Source organism: Convolutriloba macropyga, chromosome 7, assembly GCF_964194025.1.
Source record: "Convolutriloba macropyga chromosome 7, txConMacr16.3, whole genome shotgun sequence".
NCBI classification, from domain to species: domain Eukaryota; kingdom Metazoa; phylum Xenacoelomorpha; order Acoela; family Convolutidae; genus Convolutriloba; species Convolutriloba macropyga.
In genome coordinates, this window is record NC_134474.1 from 3,924,241 (window position 1) to 3,941,885 (window position 17,645).

The following is a 17,645-nucleotide window of genomic DNA, read 5'->3' on the forward strand; positions in this document are numbered from 1 at the left end:
ACTAATTATTCAAAACTGGTTTATATATTAAAGTATTAGGATCGGGTTCAATTGAAAAGTGTGTTAGCTTTTCTTCCAAAATGCGCTTCAAAAGGTGAAAGATTAATTTTATTTGATGGCACATTGGGAGTTGATAAATAATCGAAATCATTGACTTTTTTAAATTAGAGGAGATTTGCGCCGCTATTTCAATACATGCTAATCGATTCTTGATTGTTTGTATTAGCATCTCAACTAAACCAAATTGGAGCTTCAATTAACTGAATATTATTTTGATTACAAAAAAATTTAATTTGCTGACCGATTTGGCATTGTGCTACCTCTAATCTAATCATACGAGGAAATCCATGTAATAAAACATATTCTTGGCAAAATTTTAAAATATTCTGGGCATTTGCCCTGTCAAATACCTCTGGTATTGGAAATTTAGAGAAACGATCTATACATGCCAGAAAATAAACTTCTTGATTTTTTTCATAATTGATTGGTCCGCAAAGTCAATTTGACTTTCTTCAATTGGAACTTTATACAATTTTAGTTGTGCGCATTTGCTAGATGGTACAAAACAATTCAAATTTTTACCATTTTTTACGCAGGGGTTACATTTAGTCGTGTTGGAAAGAAGATCCCGATGCATGGACGGCCCTCATGTGTTCACCGCCATGTCTGTCATCCCCCAACTCCCTGGATGTGTGGCGTGAATTGCTTCTACATATGCGTCCTTTGTAGAGTTGGGAATGGCAATCCGATCATTAACAAATACACAGCTATTCTTCACATGAAGATCCTCCCAAAAGCTGTGTATGAACGGGCTAATTTGACGTTAACGGTCTTCATTCTCTGTGATCACACAATCTCGTACCTCTTTGCTTTGAGGATTGCGTCTTTGGATGTCAAACCGGCTATGAGTGTGCTTGAGAAAAATTTGAAGTGGGCAAAATTAAAAGCGTTTGTGAAGAAGTCATCGCTGGATGGTGATGTCACAGTTATTGTTTCTGTACCCGGTGTGACTGACGCTGATGGCGCTGTGGAGGGGCCTGCTTCATCGGCAAAGCAAGCTTTTGATGGTGCTGACTGTTTTATATGTGAAACCGTTTCCTCATTGGATTGAGACATCATTAAGACGTTTTGAAAAGTATCGTCAACTCGCTTAAAAAGTGTGGAATGTTGTTTCGACTGATTGGTAGGGCGATTCAAGGCAAAAAGCGAATGGGGAATGTTTGTAGGTACAATTTCGTCAAATGAATGAGAGTTATTTGGTTTTAATTTTCTAATTGTGTTATCATTATTCTTAATTTCAGAATATTCGCGATTTCGCGGTGCAAATTTGCTGCATTATTTGTCGCTGGATTGTGGAAAATTTGTGACCGGTTTTATAAGCAGATTTCGTGCAGCAAAAGCGTTTTGCACTGCTTTTAATGACGTCTAATTTGTCAACTATAAATTGCTCATCGTAAGTGGAGATATTAACAGCTATCTGCTGGGGATCACGAGAAATGTGATCTACCAAGCCCATTTTTGAACCAGGAAGATGATCTTTCGAAAAATTAAAAGGTAAAAGTCGTTCAATACAACATGTAAGACGACTATCATCAGATTTTTTAGCTCTTTTCTCTCTCATTATAGACAATAATGCCCTGTGATCCGTAGCAACAGTAAAAGGTTTTCCGTAGAGATAGTTTTTGAAATATTCTATTGACCAAACTACAGCCAAAACTTCAAGTTCGTTAATACTATATCAATCTTCAACCGAATTCAAGAAAAGTGAAGCGAAAGCTACTGTATGCCAACCGTCCGGGGTCAGTTGCTCCAACGCACAACCTAAACCTTTTCGAGATGCGTCGCATTTTATCCTTGTTTCAAGATCCGGATTAAAATTATTGTTTGCTGTCGCTTCAGCAATTTTCATTTTAATTAATTTTAAATGTTGTTCATGCTCATCCGTCCAAACAAATCTACGGTTTTTCTTTTGTAAAGGTCTGAGTGAGTGACACAGTTCTGATAAATTTTGGTATGAATTTACATAAGTGGTGTACAGATAGAATAAAAGTTCGCAACTTCTTTATATTAGATGGTGAAGATAACTGTTGAATTGCACCAGTTTCATAGGTATTGGAGTTATGCCAGATTGTGTAAGACGATGCCCGAGCCATTCAATTTGATTTTTTGCGAAAAAAAACCTTTGGCGAGATTAATGCGAAGATTTTCCTGATCGAGTTTAATTAAACATTTTCTCACAAGGTCGACATGATCTTCGATTCTTCTTCTACTCACAATTAAAAAAATCGTCCAGAAAACAGAATGTATTGTTTAAATCGGCTAGCGTACAATCAATAGCTTTCTAAAATTCATCCGGAATTTCCGTTAGCCCATAGAAACCTGTTTTAAAGCGGTAAGTGCCTGTCATATTACCGCTGACAATATTGAAATTGTAATTGCGGGCCGTATCAGTATGAAGATTAAAGTGACTGTATGCTTTCTGCAAATCTAATGGTCTGCATAGTAGGCCATCTTTTGCGGCGTGGTCTACAGTGTTTGAGAGATAGTTTGTATTAGAAAATCGATGTTAGGTATTTGGTTTTTATTTTTGTGAATTGCTTTATTCAGAACTTTTGAATCTAAAGCTATTTTGATTTATTTGTCATTTTGCGACTATAATAACATTTGGGGAAATGAAAAACTGGTCAGAAAAATTTGATAATTTTCCATTAAGTCCCTCGTTTAACAATTTTTCAAGTTCGATTTTCACTTTCGGTTGTAAGTGAATTGGTACTTTTCTAACTTTTGGATGAGTGACACGATAATTTCTAAGAATTTTTGAGTTGGCCGTTTGATTTTTTGATTTGCCAATTCTCGAAATTATTTCCGGAAATTCTTTCGCTAGTGATTGTTTTATTGCACAAGGTATTTCAGTTTTATTTACTTCGTGTTTTGGACAAGACTTTTGTGAAATTGTTATTCTCAATTGATCGAATAAATCACATCCAAAGATAGGTTCAAAACCGTCTTCAACTACTGTTGTGTTTGTTTTAGGAAAGTTCCAATAAATCATTGCAACTAAATTATTGAAATAACGTAGAAATAAATCATTGCAACTAAATGGTGTTTTCAAATCCCCTAACTTTTCAACTATATCGTTAGAGAAAGATTTTAGTTCGTCTTTTTTTTCTCTGACCATTTTGCTTGTAAACAGTTAAACATTATCTGTTTTGCACGTGGAATAATTATTATAGTACACCCACTACCGCAATCGAGAAGCAAATGACAGTCGGTTTTATCAATCGTTAATGTTTTAATTTGCAGAGCCATTTGGAATGTATTAAGAGTTTTCACCATTGCACTATAGTTATCTTCTGACGAATCGTATTCAAAATTATATTGTTCATTGTAGTTTATAAAGTTTACATTTTTGTTTTCTGGTTGTTCTATAGTTTCAGAAAATTCTACGTTATTAATCCGTGTATAATGTCGAGAATTTTTTGGATTATTCAAATTTTTTCCAACATAACTTTGAAAAATGATTGAGCAGACCACAATGATTACATTTCTTACCCAGAGCAGGGCAAATCTGACGATGTGTTGATGTCCAATTTTGTCCACAACCTCTACATAGACCAGTTGCTACACGATTGAATTGTTTTCTGCTTGACTGGTTCAAACGAATATTCGCGCCGCAAAATCTAATGAATTGTTGTATCGCATTAGTTGCGCTGCTGTTGACGTTCTTGTTCTTGGAAGATATTCGTTGCTGGTTCTGATGACACATCTCAATGTTGACAGCAAAGCGTAGAGCTCTTTCAGTTTCCACTGCGTCTCGAATGAGTTCTCGTTGTATTTCGTCGCTAAGCGCATTGGTGATGAAGATGTCTCTGATGATGACTTCCTCGCGGTTTTCGAAATCACAGTTTACTGGTAAGTCTTTAAGGATACTGTAGAATTGCTCTACCGTTTAGCCTTACTTTTGTTTTATCAAAAAGAAGACATAGCGATCAAAAGTAATGTTCCTGGGTCAAAAGAGGGCTATTTCCATCATTTCCCAAAGTTTTAGAGTCGAGAGAATTTAAATATTATCATGGGGAAATTTCTGTGTCAACAGACGTCGTGCCTCCGTTTCAATTGTGATGTAGACAAGAGAGACACACTTCTGGTCACATAGTGTCCTTGGCTTGTTGCCAAGCAAAATGCCTGCTTCTGTATTTTTTTGACATTTCAATTCCCATTGAATTTTCAACTGATTGTTACGGATTTGACGATCTAGTTCTGTATGTTCAGTTGCGTCCTCAGTTGCCATTTCATATTTTGGTTTTAGTGGCAGTCGTACGTGTGTCGGCCTCGTTTGTAGTAGGGTATCCAACGTTATGTTTTCTCTTGCGTTAATTGCTAGCTTCACATGCATTCGCCACTTTTCCCATCGTATTGGTGGGTCTGACCTAGCACGTTCCCAAAAGGGTTTGATTGAAAGTGGGGTCTTGCGAGATTCTCGGAAAGATTCCGCCATGTCATACATAAATCGGTTTCCGTAATAGAAAGTGTTTTGCTAGGTGATTTACCGAAATAGATTGGTCTGAAATTCGAATGCTTTCGTGGTGCGATTACGCCACTAAATTTGTAATTTGGATTACTCTATTTGAATATCACTTTCAACAGCATTCGCCTTGCGAATGCACCGTGTGCATTCTGACTATTAATTCGCTGAGCGAATTAATACTTAAATTAGCTATTTCGAATTGAGCGTTCCGCGCAGCGAAATTCGGATTAAAGAGATTCAACTTAAAACTGAATTAAGATTAGCAGTAATGAGAATTGAAGTTTTACTTAAATTTGATCATTAGTTTGATCAGACAACATTACAACTGCAAAGAAAATTTGCGGCAAAGTAAATTAGTAGACGACATGAACAGACATTCAATCATAACTCTTGAGAAAACAAATATAAAAGCATGAACAAGAAGATTTGATTCTCAAAATTAGGCAAGAAAAAATTAAAAATTAAATAAATGAAGATGAACTAAATTCAGATTAAAATAAATTTAAAGAAATTAGCTCCGCAAATAATTGTACTCCTATATCACAGGCCTATTGAAAATTTGCGATAGATAATTTCAATGAAAGCTATGTACGGGTACTTAATAGCTTTACAAGGTCTTCACGGTAAGAAAAGCATTCGTATGGAGGGTACTTAATGACAACAACATCAGAAATGCTAATTAAATTGACTTATTGCTAATTCGACAGATCTTCAAAAAAATCTCGACCAGCTAATTGAGATGACTATGAAGTAAGTAATGCGTAACAATTTGACAAAAATGGAAGATGATAACCTGGCTGAGAAAAGAACAGTAGTTTACTTATGAGATATAACTAAATGGAAACAACACAAGACAACCCACGCGAGACTGTACGCAGCACAGAATAATCAAACACAGGTATGCTAAGTTCCTAAGTTCAGTATCAACGCAATTTGGAAGAATTCGAGGTATTTTCAAAAGTAATCTAGTTATCAGACGTAAAGTCCGTAGCAGTGTTGAAAAACAAAATTTGTTCGTGTTATCGGAAATTATTTTCTTTTGATGCTGTTTCAAGATTTCGTATGTAATCAGGGGAATGATACTAACACTTTTGTGTCAAATTGAATCCTTTATTTCCTGGAATACATGGTTTTGGAAAGTTTTCGGCAGCCAAAAACGTTTCTATTTCACTTAAACAATGTACAGTTCTTCTTATATGAGTTAACGGATCTTTTCCGTTTGTGCCCCCCCCCCCCCCAGTACGTTATGCGCCCCCCAGTTACAGAGCACTTGCCATTATATAGTAAATCATTATGTAAAAAAAATGCACGTGCGTCGGGGGGGGGGGGTGCGAATAATATGCGCCCACTAATCTGGGGGGCACAAACGGAAAAGATCCGAATTAATAACATTCAATGAATTCCATTCAGTCAATAAAACTAATGGAACTGCCCATCAATGTGCGAGAAACTGGACATTACAAACATCAATAAAAATTCAGTCTCTGGACACAAACCAAAACAAAATGAAAAAGATTTTAATATTTCTATCATGAAACTTCAGACTTTCTGAAAAGTTATCTTCAACTACGCATGAGCTTTTGCTTATAATAAACAATACAAAAACCAATTTGAAGCTTTTGGAAAGTGATGCTTCTGGCGTGTGCAAAAATTTCTAGAAAACCAAAAACGAAGATCAGAGAAAAATAGTTTGTGCGATGTTAAAATTTTTTTTTTGAGAGTTCATCCAAAAAGGCAATTGAAGTTCCGTTAACAATTCTCTTCGAAAAATTGTCCTTTATTTCAGAATCATCTGGAAGAGAGCGAGATGAACACAGCGAACTATTCCTTAAACCCTTCAAACGCAATTTTTCAGTAGATTTTCTCCTATAACATAACCAATGCTGGGATTAGATGTAATGCTTGAAAACGAAGAACCATAATCTGGTCTGACATGGCCGCTATAAAGTCTTAAATTGTCTGCGATAAAAAATTAGCAAATTGACCAGTAGAGATGAAACAAAGAAAGCAATGAAACGTGCAATAACTGCAATAGACGAAGCGAAATATGAAAAAAACTAGTAGTAAAAAAGTACAAAACAAAACTAACATTTTTAGCTTTTACTTTTTTCAGAGAAATTTTCCTTGGTGGAGAAACAGTTTGGAATGGTGGAAAGGGGTAGCTGAATTAGGGGATATTGTTGGATTGAGTCATTTTCTACCGAAAGAATTACAACATGACACTCAATTAGAGTTAACCGTGCTTCACAGAAAAAAAAGGGATCAATTCCGTTATCTACCTGTACGTTACACAACCTTCAATGCATTAGCATCACCTCGCTTGAGCAGTATTCATTGCATAGTGAAAAACTGTCTAAAATGTTCAAGTATGAAATGTGCTTTCGCGGTTGATATTGAAATGCACAAACAAAAGGTGGTAACGAACAAAAAACCACTCAAAATTCCTGGTTAGTTGATTCGCGTATAATTGTTTAAGATGTACTCTGATGACGCTTAGAAAATAGTACTATCTTTATTTTATAAATTCAATTTGAGTTTTTGAGTCGGTTTTTGAATGTTATAAAAAAAATGAATCAAAAAATTGATTTTGTTCATTCTTAGGAGAAACGCTTGATCAAAGCAAACAATTTGGGAAAAAATGAAAAAAAAAATAGATTAGAAAAGACACAAAAGCAAAATCGATGAATCCTTGACCAGACTATCAAATCAATAAAACTTCATGAGCCAAGTAGACAACACATAATTTATCAAGTTTGGAGACATTTATAAAAAATTTATAAACTTACAATTATCTGCAAGAAAAAATTTCAGAAAAAAAACGAGCGCAAAAATAAAAATAGCAATTTGAAAAATTGTTGAAAAAAAAACAGCAGAATGATTATTAGGTTTTTATTGAAATTTATATTTTGAAAAATTTTCTCTGGTTACTAAAGCATACTCAATGAAACAGGTTCTTTCGAGATATTCTTTCGAGAAACAGGTACTCTCTTTAGAGATATTTCTTATATGTGCCATTAAACATAAATCTGACTTAACATAATGAGACAGACAGAGGCACATTTTATCTGCCCATAAACTGACATTATCTGCCCATAAATTCTTCAAAAACAATAAACTCAGCTTGAATCTTAAATTAATTGTTCTAGCTGATATCTTCACTTTTCTGCAAGCTACAAAGAAACTTTCCTGTCCCCCAAAAAATGAGCACGATGGAAAACGAAAATTTCTTGCTTTTGAAAAGCTTGAAAAAAATGGCAAATTTTCCCCCAAATTTTGTGTTCAAGGTGGAAATACCAATAGCTACCCCTCAAATTGGCGATATTTGTTTTTTTTGTTAGTATTTAAGAGAACTTTTATTGTTGATTCCATATTTATCAGATGATACAGAATAAAATTTGAAAAATTTTTTTAGATTTGTTCTCTTTGACAAATAAAAACAAAAATTTGTTGACATAGAGGAATAAAGCAACTTCACCTGATGTTCTTAATTGTCACAAATTGTTCCGAAATGTTTTTCTTATCAGTGCATTTCTATTGATAAAAGATTATTTGCCCAAAATCAAAGTTTAACAATTTAAGGACTGGGAGAGAGGATTATCGCTTTTCTTGGGGATCTTTTTTTGCGTTGATCTCAGTCGTCGAGGAAATTCAATCAATCTGAGTTCAAGATATATATTTCAAAGCTATTGACGGAAATGTAGAAAGTAGAAATAATAGATTGAAAAATTTCGACCCTTTGTGAGTTTTCTTCATCCCTTTAGTCCTTCATGTGAACCCTTGCTCACCTTACCCCACCTTTTAACCCCCTCCACCTCTCCTAATCAAGCTTCCCCACTCAAGCCACTAATCAATGACTATCAACCTACCAACATTTACCTGTCTCTCAACATTTGCAATGTAAAACTTGTTCATATATTAATATTTGGCATCATTTTTAATTTTTTTTGTTTTTTTTCTATTTTATTTATTTAATTCGCTTTATTCCATTTAATTTGGCTCCTGATTTTAAATTCCATAGCTGTTTCCAGTATTTTGCTAGCCATTTTTTAAGTTCTGTTGGTCTTCTGTTTGCTTGATATTTTTCTTTCAATTTATGTCGATAGTTTGTTTTTCGGTCTCAGAAACGGGGACAACAAATAAAGCCCGTGCGGTGTAAAAGTGTTGTCGTTTAAGAGTGATACTATGTTCTCTGAGTATAAATTTTACCTAATGCTCCAATCATAGCTTTTTTGGAAGGTGTCCGCATCATAAATTTTGATTTTTATTTGGATGACTGTAGATTTTTTTAATTTTCAATTTTCCAAGCAAGGATTTTGACTCATGACTAATTCTGTGAAAATTTGCACTTCCTAATTTTGAATTATAACAACCTAAGGGGTTGAGAGATTTTGACAAAATTTTGTATTATAAGTTGTTACTACCATTAAAAAGTTAGAAATTTCGGCGCAAACTTTTTACGTAAATGTGCGGTGAATGCGTTGAACTCAGAGAAGCAAACTCAACACGTTTAACACAAATATGTGAGAAAAATGAAAGGAATTTTTTTAACGTATCAAAGCTAGTTATCGCTTATCTCACATAATTTTGCAACTTTATTCGTAAATTTTACAAACCTGGATCTTACGAAACAACTGTGTTTCCCAGTGTCGAACATACATTCGTTAGAATTTATTGGCGTAGGTTTTACACAGTTTTGCGGTTCTAAGCGTAGAAATTACTTAGTTTTTATATTTCTACTTGAATGTCTCTGCGCTATGATCTCTTGTTTCAACGCTTAAACCTCTGAACGAATTACTTTAGAATTATAATGAACTGTAACTTTTTATATCGGACTCTGATATCAAGTATCTTAGCGTTACTAAGCGCAGATCTTATGTTTTGCTAGCGTTACTAAGCGTAGAATTCACAAAAATTTGCGTTTCTAGACGTATTTCTGTTTTTTTGGAGTTTTAAGAGTACATTCTACGCATTTTGATTTTCTAAGGGTAGACATTACCTAAATTGGCTTTTTATAGCCCCAATCTTGCATAGTTTTGCGTTTCTTTGCGTAGATCTAACATAATATTGGCATTCCTATTCGCAGATTCTTCAGATTTTGTCGTTTTTAGGCGTAGATCTCACAGAACTTCAGCAGTTGAAAAATAGGGTTGATGTTTATCATTTTGGAATTCAATTTATTTTTTTAAATAAATTCAGCATTAAAGCATAACCCTATTTATCAGTGGTTTCTCGAGTGCAAAATAGTTTTAACAAGATTTTGTTTACCTTATTGACCTTCCAACGGCACAATTGTCAAAGATTTTCAAAAACTATATATATTGCGAATTTCAGACAATTTTTACAAAGAAAAAAAAGTTTTTGCAAGTTTTAGAGTAGGAAAAGTAATTTTATTTGACAGTTTGTTTCTGAGGCATTAATCCGTAATTTTTTGGGGTTGCAGATAATGAGGAACAATTATCGTATTTTGTTTGAAAATAAAAAAATGAAATCTGAATCAGCTAGAGAAGCTTTGTTAATGTTTTAATGTTTATTTTCTCCGATCAAGCCAATAATTCTACCTAGTTTTGTTTCGAAATAAAAATATTAATTGAATTTATATCAGCTGACTGTTGATTTAAGTTATTAAATAAATAGGATTAACGCTAAAACATAAAATTTTATGTTTTGTGAAATCATGGCTAAAAAATCAAACTCTGAAATATGTTTTAAAAAATTTTAAATTTTGTGCAATCATTTATGCCAGTCTACGCTGAGAAACGCCAAAATTTGTAATATATACGCTTGGAAACGCAAAGTTATGTAAAATCTGCGCTTACAAAAAAACCAAAATTGTGAATTGTCTGCGCTTAGAAACGCATTATTATGTAAGATCGGGGCCTAAAAATGGCGATATTTTCTTTTCAGAGCGTTAAAAACTAACTTTTAACTAAATTTAACACAAGCACCGCCAATCGTACATAATTTTGCGTCGTTTAGCATTGACACCTCGGCAGGGTCTTATCAAATTCTGACTCTTTTTAACTTCTCACAGATATGATACCATTGAGTAAATAAAAATTATGACAGACCTGGAACCGCTAAGTGCTACCGGAGACAGTCGAACGCCATTATTTGAGAAACTGTGTTTACTAACTGTATTATTTAGATTACAATTGGCATACCCCGGGAACTCGACTCCAACTCAGTATCTGGGCTGTAGATGAAAGCTGGACAAAGTGTTATCTGCCGTGAGTTATGCATCATCTTTGCAAAAAAATTGCGTGTATTTCAAAAATAACTCATATTATAGTCATTATTCCGACCCCCTTTAGTGGAGAGGAACTAAAAATGGTTTTTTGTTCAGTCAAGTTGTTATTTTCGGCCGATCGATATAAACACTGTATAGAGTTGTGAGTGGTATCATTAGAAAGCCCGTCCAGCGTAGAATATGGAATTCAAAAAATTTCGCTCAATTTCGTTTTTTTTTACATGGAGTTATCGATATTTTAATTTTTGTGAACATTCGGCGGAATTACGTTGCTTCCGTTCAAATTTTCCGTATTTAGTGTCCCAATTTTTGCCATTTTTCTGAAATATTTCAAAATTGGTAACGGTAGTCTTGTTGGTTTTATCTTTAAAGATAGAGAAGGATTATTGAAATGTTCAAGAATATGCTAAATTTTTCAAAATTCAGGCTCCTTCTGTCAAAAACGAGACCCCATATGCTGCTTTGGCCAATTTAGTACTAAATTTGCTGGACACCTAAATATGCAAAACTAATTTTCTTAAGCTCAAAAAGAGAGCTAGCTGTACTCCCGGTGGTTTTAAGAGTCTTCTGGAGTTATATTTTTGTAAGTTTTTTGCAAATTTAAACTCGATAACTATCAAAAAAGCATTCTTCATTTTTGATACATTAAAGAATTTTGTTAAGAACCTGATCTATTTCTCAACATTTTGAACATCTAAGTTTTTTGTTAGACGCTCAGCATTATCAGGGCTGATCTGGATCTCACTATCGACCTTACAGTAAAAATTTTTTATTGGGGTGCGGCCTTTTCTAAAAACTTTTCCCAATTAGAAATTTCTTTATTTTAATTACTTTAAAGAATTTCAAAATCAGAGCTCAAATATTGACAGATACTATTTACTAAAAGTAAAAGACCAAACGAACATATATTATGGTTTCAGAGTTATGCTCATGTTTCTTAATGCTTTGACCATATAGTTTCCTAAAAATTTAGGAACTTGTTCTGTTTTGCTTTCATTTACTATAATTTTGATAGTCAAATGACTTTGTTTCTCCAACCAAAGTGAAGCTAGACCATGTTTTCACTTTTTATCTAAGGTCTCTTTTGACTTTGAATAAATTTGTTTTGAGAAAATATTGATGTGTTTTCTGAACTTTGCCACTATTGTATATTTTTTTTCTCAACTTCTGGCGTAGTTTCAGTAACGACAGGCTCAAATCCTTTGAATTCCCATATAAGTTTTGTAACGGTTTTATTTTTAATTAATAGTTTCCGGGTTTTGATACCACGAGTTTTCAAAAAATTTCGATTTTTTGTTATAACTATACAATTTTATTGGCTCATTTTGTTGCATTCTGGAATTATCACATTGTTGGCAGGTGCAATTGACGGAATGCTTAGTGAAAAATCTCACAGTGTTAAAAATGAGGCAAAATTGAATAAGTTTTTTTTTGTTGTGTAGTTTTTGCATTTATTTGCAGGGACACAAATCCGTCGCGAAATTTAAAGAATTTTTTGAAAACTTTTGTCTTTTTTGTCTTTCTTTTTGTTGTTATTTGTTTTTGTATAAAAAATAACTGATAGTCATAGGTCTTAATTGCTTCACAAAAATTACGTCTAATTGAACTTTTAAAATTTTACTTTATAGCTAACTGTTTTAATGACTATCAAATGAGGTTTTTTTAAAAAGAAAGTTTTTTTAACTATCTCCTTTTGGCTGTCGTTTTGGTCATTGTGCAACTCAACATCATTAGCTGCTTTCGTGGATTCAAATATTTTTTTCGCGTTTAAGTTTTGATTGATGGCTTCGACCAATTAACTTCATAAACATTCGAGTTTTCGATACTGTTAAACTTCCGGGTTTCGTTTTGCTGTCATTTCTACGCAGCTCTGTTTTTATAAGGAAGACCGGTGGACGTTCAGATTAGATAATTTGATGAGAAGAAAATAATGATTCACAGTTCTTGTATATATCAGCTTACAATAATAGTGCCTTCAAGACTGTAGTGTCGGAAAATTGTTTGTGAAATTTTGGCTTCTGCTTGTATTTTTTGTTATTTTGTAGTCTTTTGACTTAGTCTCAATGACAACATTTTCAATTGGCTTCCTGAAGTAATGCAGTTTAAGCCATCTTTTTCAGATGAAATAATTTGTCTCTTACGACTTTTGATCGCACTTTTGAGTTTCGCCATTTTATTAATTCATATATTGGTCAATTTGTAGCTTAGCGTCTGTAAAGACAGGTCGAAACCTGTTTCAATTGAGCTATAGTTTGTTTTTGATAACGGTTTCAATTTTCAATATTCGTTTCTCAGATTTTTTACTACGCGATTTCGAAAACTATTTGTGAATTTTTTATATTTGTGCATTTCATAAGACTTTTCTTTTCGTTTTAATAAAAAAATAATGTTAGGTCCATTGGCTTCGCGAAAATTGCGCAATCGGTGCTTTTAATGGTTATAGTGACAAAAATCAATGCCATTTTTGAGCAATTTTGATTGAACTTTTGACTTTGCGGGCACGGTAGTGGTCGTTTTATGTAGTTGTATGACGTACACTTGATAGTTACAGTTTTCAATTGCTTCCAATGAAGATATAAATGAACATTTTAATAATTTTCGTTGCTATCTATTGATTTTGATTGTTTTTAAATTAATTGCTTTTTAAAATAGAATTTTTTTTGAACGTTGGCCCTTTTTTTGTCTCGACTTTGTACCCCGTTGCATTGATGGACGGGTGCCATATTTTTCTAATGAAGCATAGGTCAAGAAGTTTTGATTAGGCTTTATCTGATATGAATTTGAATTATTTCTTTAAATTGTAGACATGGGGTTTTGGTCGCAATTAATGTTTGTTATTTGATTTTTGCTATACTTTTTTTTTCTGGCAGTCCTTTTAACAACAAGCTTCGTCGGCCCCCGTAACTTGGCATTATTTATTCCATTAATGTGGTTTGTTGAACGATATATACGTTTGTGAAAATTTTCTTTTTCTTCCTTATTTGGTAGCCAAACCAGTCGGGAATGTGGCTGAGTGGGGTAGGAACATTGTGCAAACGCACAACACCGTGCCTCCATGTTTCAAGTAATAAATACAACTCAAGTAAACAAGTCCTTCTGTACGCAAATTGAAGAAAAACAAAAAAAAACAAAAAAAATCATAGTGGAAAATTTTTTTAGTGCTGTTTATGCTCATCAGAACCTAGTGACGTACTATGGAAATCCTTAGGTATACTCAATTTAAAAAACCAAATTATTGAAGTATGACTAGTAGTACAGCGATATTTTCTATAGAGGAATGAAGACATATTTCAAAGTTTAATACCAAAAAAATAGTGGACTACAAAAAGGAAAAAAAATCAATTTAAAATGCAAGAGTTGCCCAATATAAAACTTTTATAGAGTTTTTGTTGCTAATAATTTACTGCATTTTGACTAATTTAGCCTAAACAAGTCATGTTTTCAATATAAAACTCCATTGCAGTTTTCAATAATTTTTCTTAGAATCAAACAACATTCATCTAAATTTTTTCTCGGTTAATGAAGCTAACAGTAAAAAAAATTATCTCATTAGCATATCAATGACAAAAACTTTTTAGGTAAAATAAAACAAATCTGATTATATTTTAGATTTATATTTTTCTAAAAATTTGTAAATTTATCCCTCTACATAGCAGACAAACCCACTGTTTAGTTACATTTCCTTTAGGATAAAGACATTTATCAAACCTTATAAGAAAAGTTTATTTTGAAGAAACTTACCACGGTTCCTCATTCGTCTTTGTCGGTACCTGCAACTGAAAATACTACTGCTTCACACATTTTTTTTTCGTTTTTGTTTGCAAACTACATCAGCTCGGTCAATTTTTTTTCAGTAGCTGACGATTTTGATGCAAATTGAAATATTTTTTTCAAATGATGACAAAATCAAAATCAGAAGCTGGCAATTTCGCTGGACCAATTTGAACAGCAAATTGAAAAAAATCCATAGATTTTCACAAACAGAACAAATACTACATACGAAAAGTTCTGAGAACTTTTCTGCCGAAGCGATGAAAAATTTCTGGCAATGACGCGAGTAATTGCTCTGATATTTCAAAATATAACAAACTGACAAATGAGCAAGGTTTTATTTGAGTTTCAAAATCAATATTTTTGGACATTTATTTTTTTAACTTGTCAACACTGGTTATCAGATCAATTCTCGACAAATTTTCCTAGCGAACTATCTGATTCAATAACTATATCATAAGAAAAGCTGTAAGGCAGTGGAAAAACTAAACGCCTGTGGTACAAAAATCTGAATATTTCTTCAGAAATTGGCCTATTTGTCATCTAGATAGAAAACAAATGAAAAAACTGGGAGTGACTCTAAGTTCGTTTCAAAAGGGTTTGTAGTAATTTAGTAACTCTAGACTTGCTAAAACAATCAAAATGGAACCTATTTGATTTCTTAATCGATTCACTGTCATAATAAACTCTAGATTTGCTTTTTATTGATTTTTTTTTCGGAAATTGATATTTTGAAGATGGCACTATTGAGAACGTCTTTTTTAAAGTCTAACTGATTATCGGCATGTTTGGTTTTGGTTGGTAAAAAACGACGTTTCTTATTTTTTCAAATTAACACGATCCCTGGATGACCTTTCTTAGATTTCATATCAAAGACCATATATGGTTCCATCTAGGTCAAATTAATTTTTCGTGTTTGATCTAGCTATGGTTGATAACAAGAAGCCATATATGATCTTTATCATTGTCTTTGATCATTGTCAGAAAATTTTATTATTGTCTTTGATATGGTATCTAAGACATCATATATGATCTTGGCTGTGGTTTCCAAGATCTTTGTACAAAAACCACCAGGAGCAACATGAAAAAGGTATTATAATCAACGGAAAAAGCATATTGTATACACTTGGTTACGGATCGAAATCGTCCTGGTTTTTGATATTCTACATATAACACCATAAAAGATCCTCGATTTTGTTTCAAAGATCCCTGCATGAAAACAAACACAATCCTGCCATTATGAGTTCAACAGTTTTCATTCAATCAATAGAATTGGATTTAGAGTTTTTTATTGCCTTTTAGGGGAAATAAAATTCTTTGATCGCGGATCTGTTATAAAAGAAGCTTTCAATCTTTTTAGCTACAAGTCTACTCTTAATTTATGACGTTCTCCTTTGCTTAATTTCCTCAAAATAATTGAAGTTCCGCTGACCGTAAAAAGGGGATGCTCAGTTTGTTTTATTTTTATCGTCTTTTATGGGCCATCTATTAAATGGCCTTGGATATAGAATCTAAGACACCATCAATCTTTTTTTCTAAACCGTCTTTTATACGTTCCGTTGTCTTTTTCTCCTGTGTCACGTCAAACGAAAATTCTTTAACCATAAGAGAACTGTTGCTCAGTTTTTTTTGCATGGTCTTTTATGGGTAATAGATTTCTATGGTCTTGGATATGGAATCCAATACATCATCATTCTTTTCTAAACTTTCCTTCAAAAGGCTTCGTTGTCTTGTTTGTCTTTATCTCGTTAACTGGAATTCCTTTAACCAAAAAAATTGTTCTTCATTTATATGTTTATGGTCTTTTATGGGCCAAAGATCTCTATGGTCTTTGATATGGAATGTTAATCATCGTGAAAAAACTTTCATGTACTCAAATTCAAATTATGTCACTTTGTGCTCAATATGCACGCCAAAAAACATCATTTAAGACATTGCTTAGTTTCACGTATGCTCTTCGATATGGTGTCTAGGATACCCTGCGCACCATACATAACTTTGATATGATATCTAAGATGACTTTATGTTGGTCAGCTCGGGATTTTAAGCCCATATCTTCTGGATGTGCTATTTGTCAAACCTATGAAACGCTGGGTATATTTCATTAGGTTCAAGAAAAACTTGCAGGCGAGCCATCTTCACTTTTGCCAGAAATGAAAAACAGACATGTCCCAGTCTCAAACAGAACATGGCAAAAAAAAATTCCTTTGTTTCGCAGGCTTGCCCACGAACCCATAACGTAAATTTGAAACAAAACATAGAGAATTTGTCTTTGATTAAAACCCGGATATTTCTAAGCTATTTTAACGTGTGAAACAAAAAACGCCGGTGACAGATGACTTGCTATAATTTTGGTTCACACAAATAGATGGCTGCTTTAAAATTTTTGCTGAAATGTAAGTGCTGTATTTTTATTTTAGGGACATCGACGTTGTGCTGTTTGGAACTGCATCTTCGCCTGATCAGCGTAAGATTTTTATGATGTGTGGAAAAAATACGAGAATTATTGTGTTAAATGGGGAAAATAGTTTAAATCTGAATTTGGATAAAAAGGAAGTCTAAAACAAAGTGCAATTATTCTGCAAATAAAACTCTTCAGATTAGACTTATTCCAAATATGTTCTGTTTATAGCCCAATGCATCGTTGAATAATGCAAAACTTAGAAAAACTCATTTTCTTTTCCGTAATATTTTGCCTTCTTTATTGAGCCGAAGAGCAGCCAAAGGGCGAATAAAAGGCCCAGATTGAACACAATAGAAGAACATTAGTAATCATACAAATCCATATATGACTCTTTGCGTAATGATAATAAGTCGTATAAGGTTCTACATATTATTAGCAGAAATAGTAACAACACAAATGCTCTCTTAGCAGACATAGAAAAATCACTACAAATATCAAACAGGACACAAAAATTTCATTTCAGAGCGCCTTTATGAAAAATTTACGTGCACGAAAATTCAATATAGTTTGTACAATTTATTCAATTACATTTTACAAATCTTTTTCGTCTCGAAAATCTAAGAAGTGTTTATATAAAAGTAAAAAGTAGAAACGATTGGAATCTTCGCTCTACCTTAAATCAATCCCAAGCATAT

At 33.2% G+C, this 17,645-nt stretch overlaps 1 protein-coding gene across 1 annotated transcript in view; it reads left to right on the forward strand.

Moving 5' to 3' along the window:
* Positions 1–17,645, forward strand: part of LOC142342466 (uncharacterized) — a 152,251-nt gene that overhangs the window by 129,502 nt on the left and 5,104 nt on the right. Inside the window, exons 13-14 of the mRNA XM_075393805.1 lie at positions 10,674–10,755; positions 16,967–17,013. Coding sequence (XP_075249920.1) covers positions 10,674–10,755; positions 16,967–17,013 — 129 coding nt within the window. The remainder of the gene's footprint in view (positions 1–10,673; positions 10,756–16,966; positions 17,014–17,645) is intronic.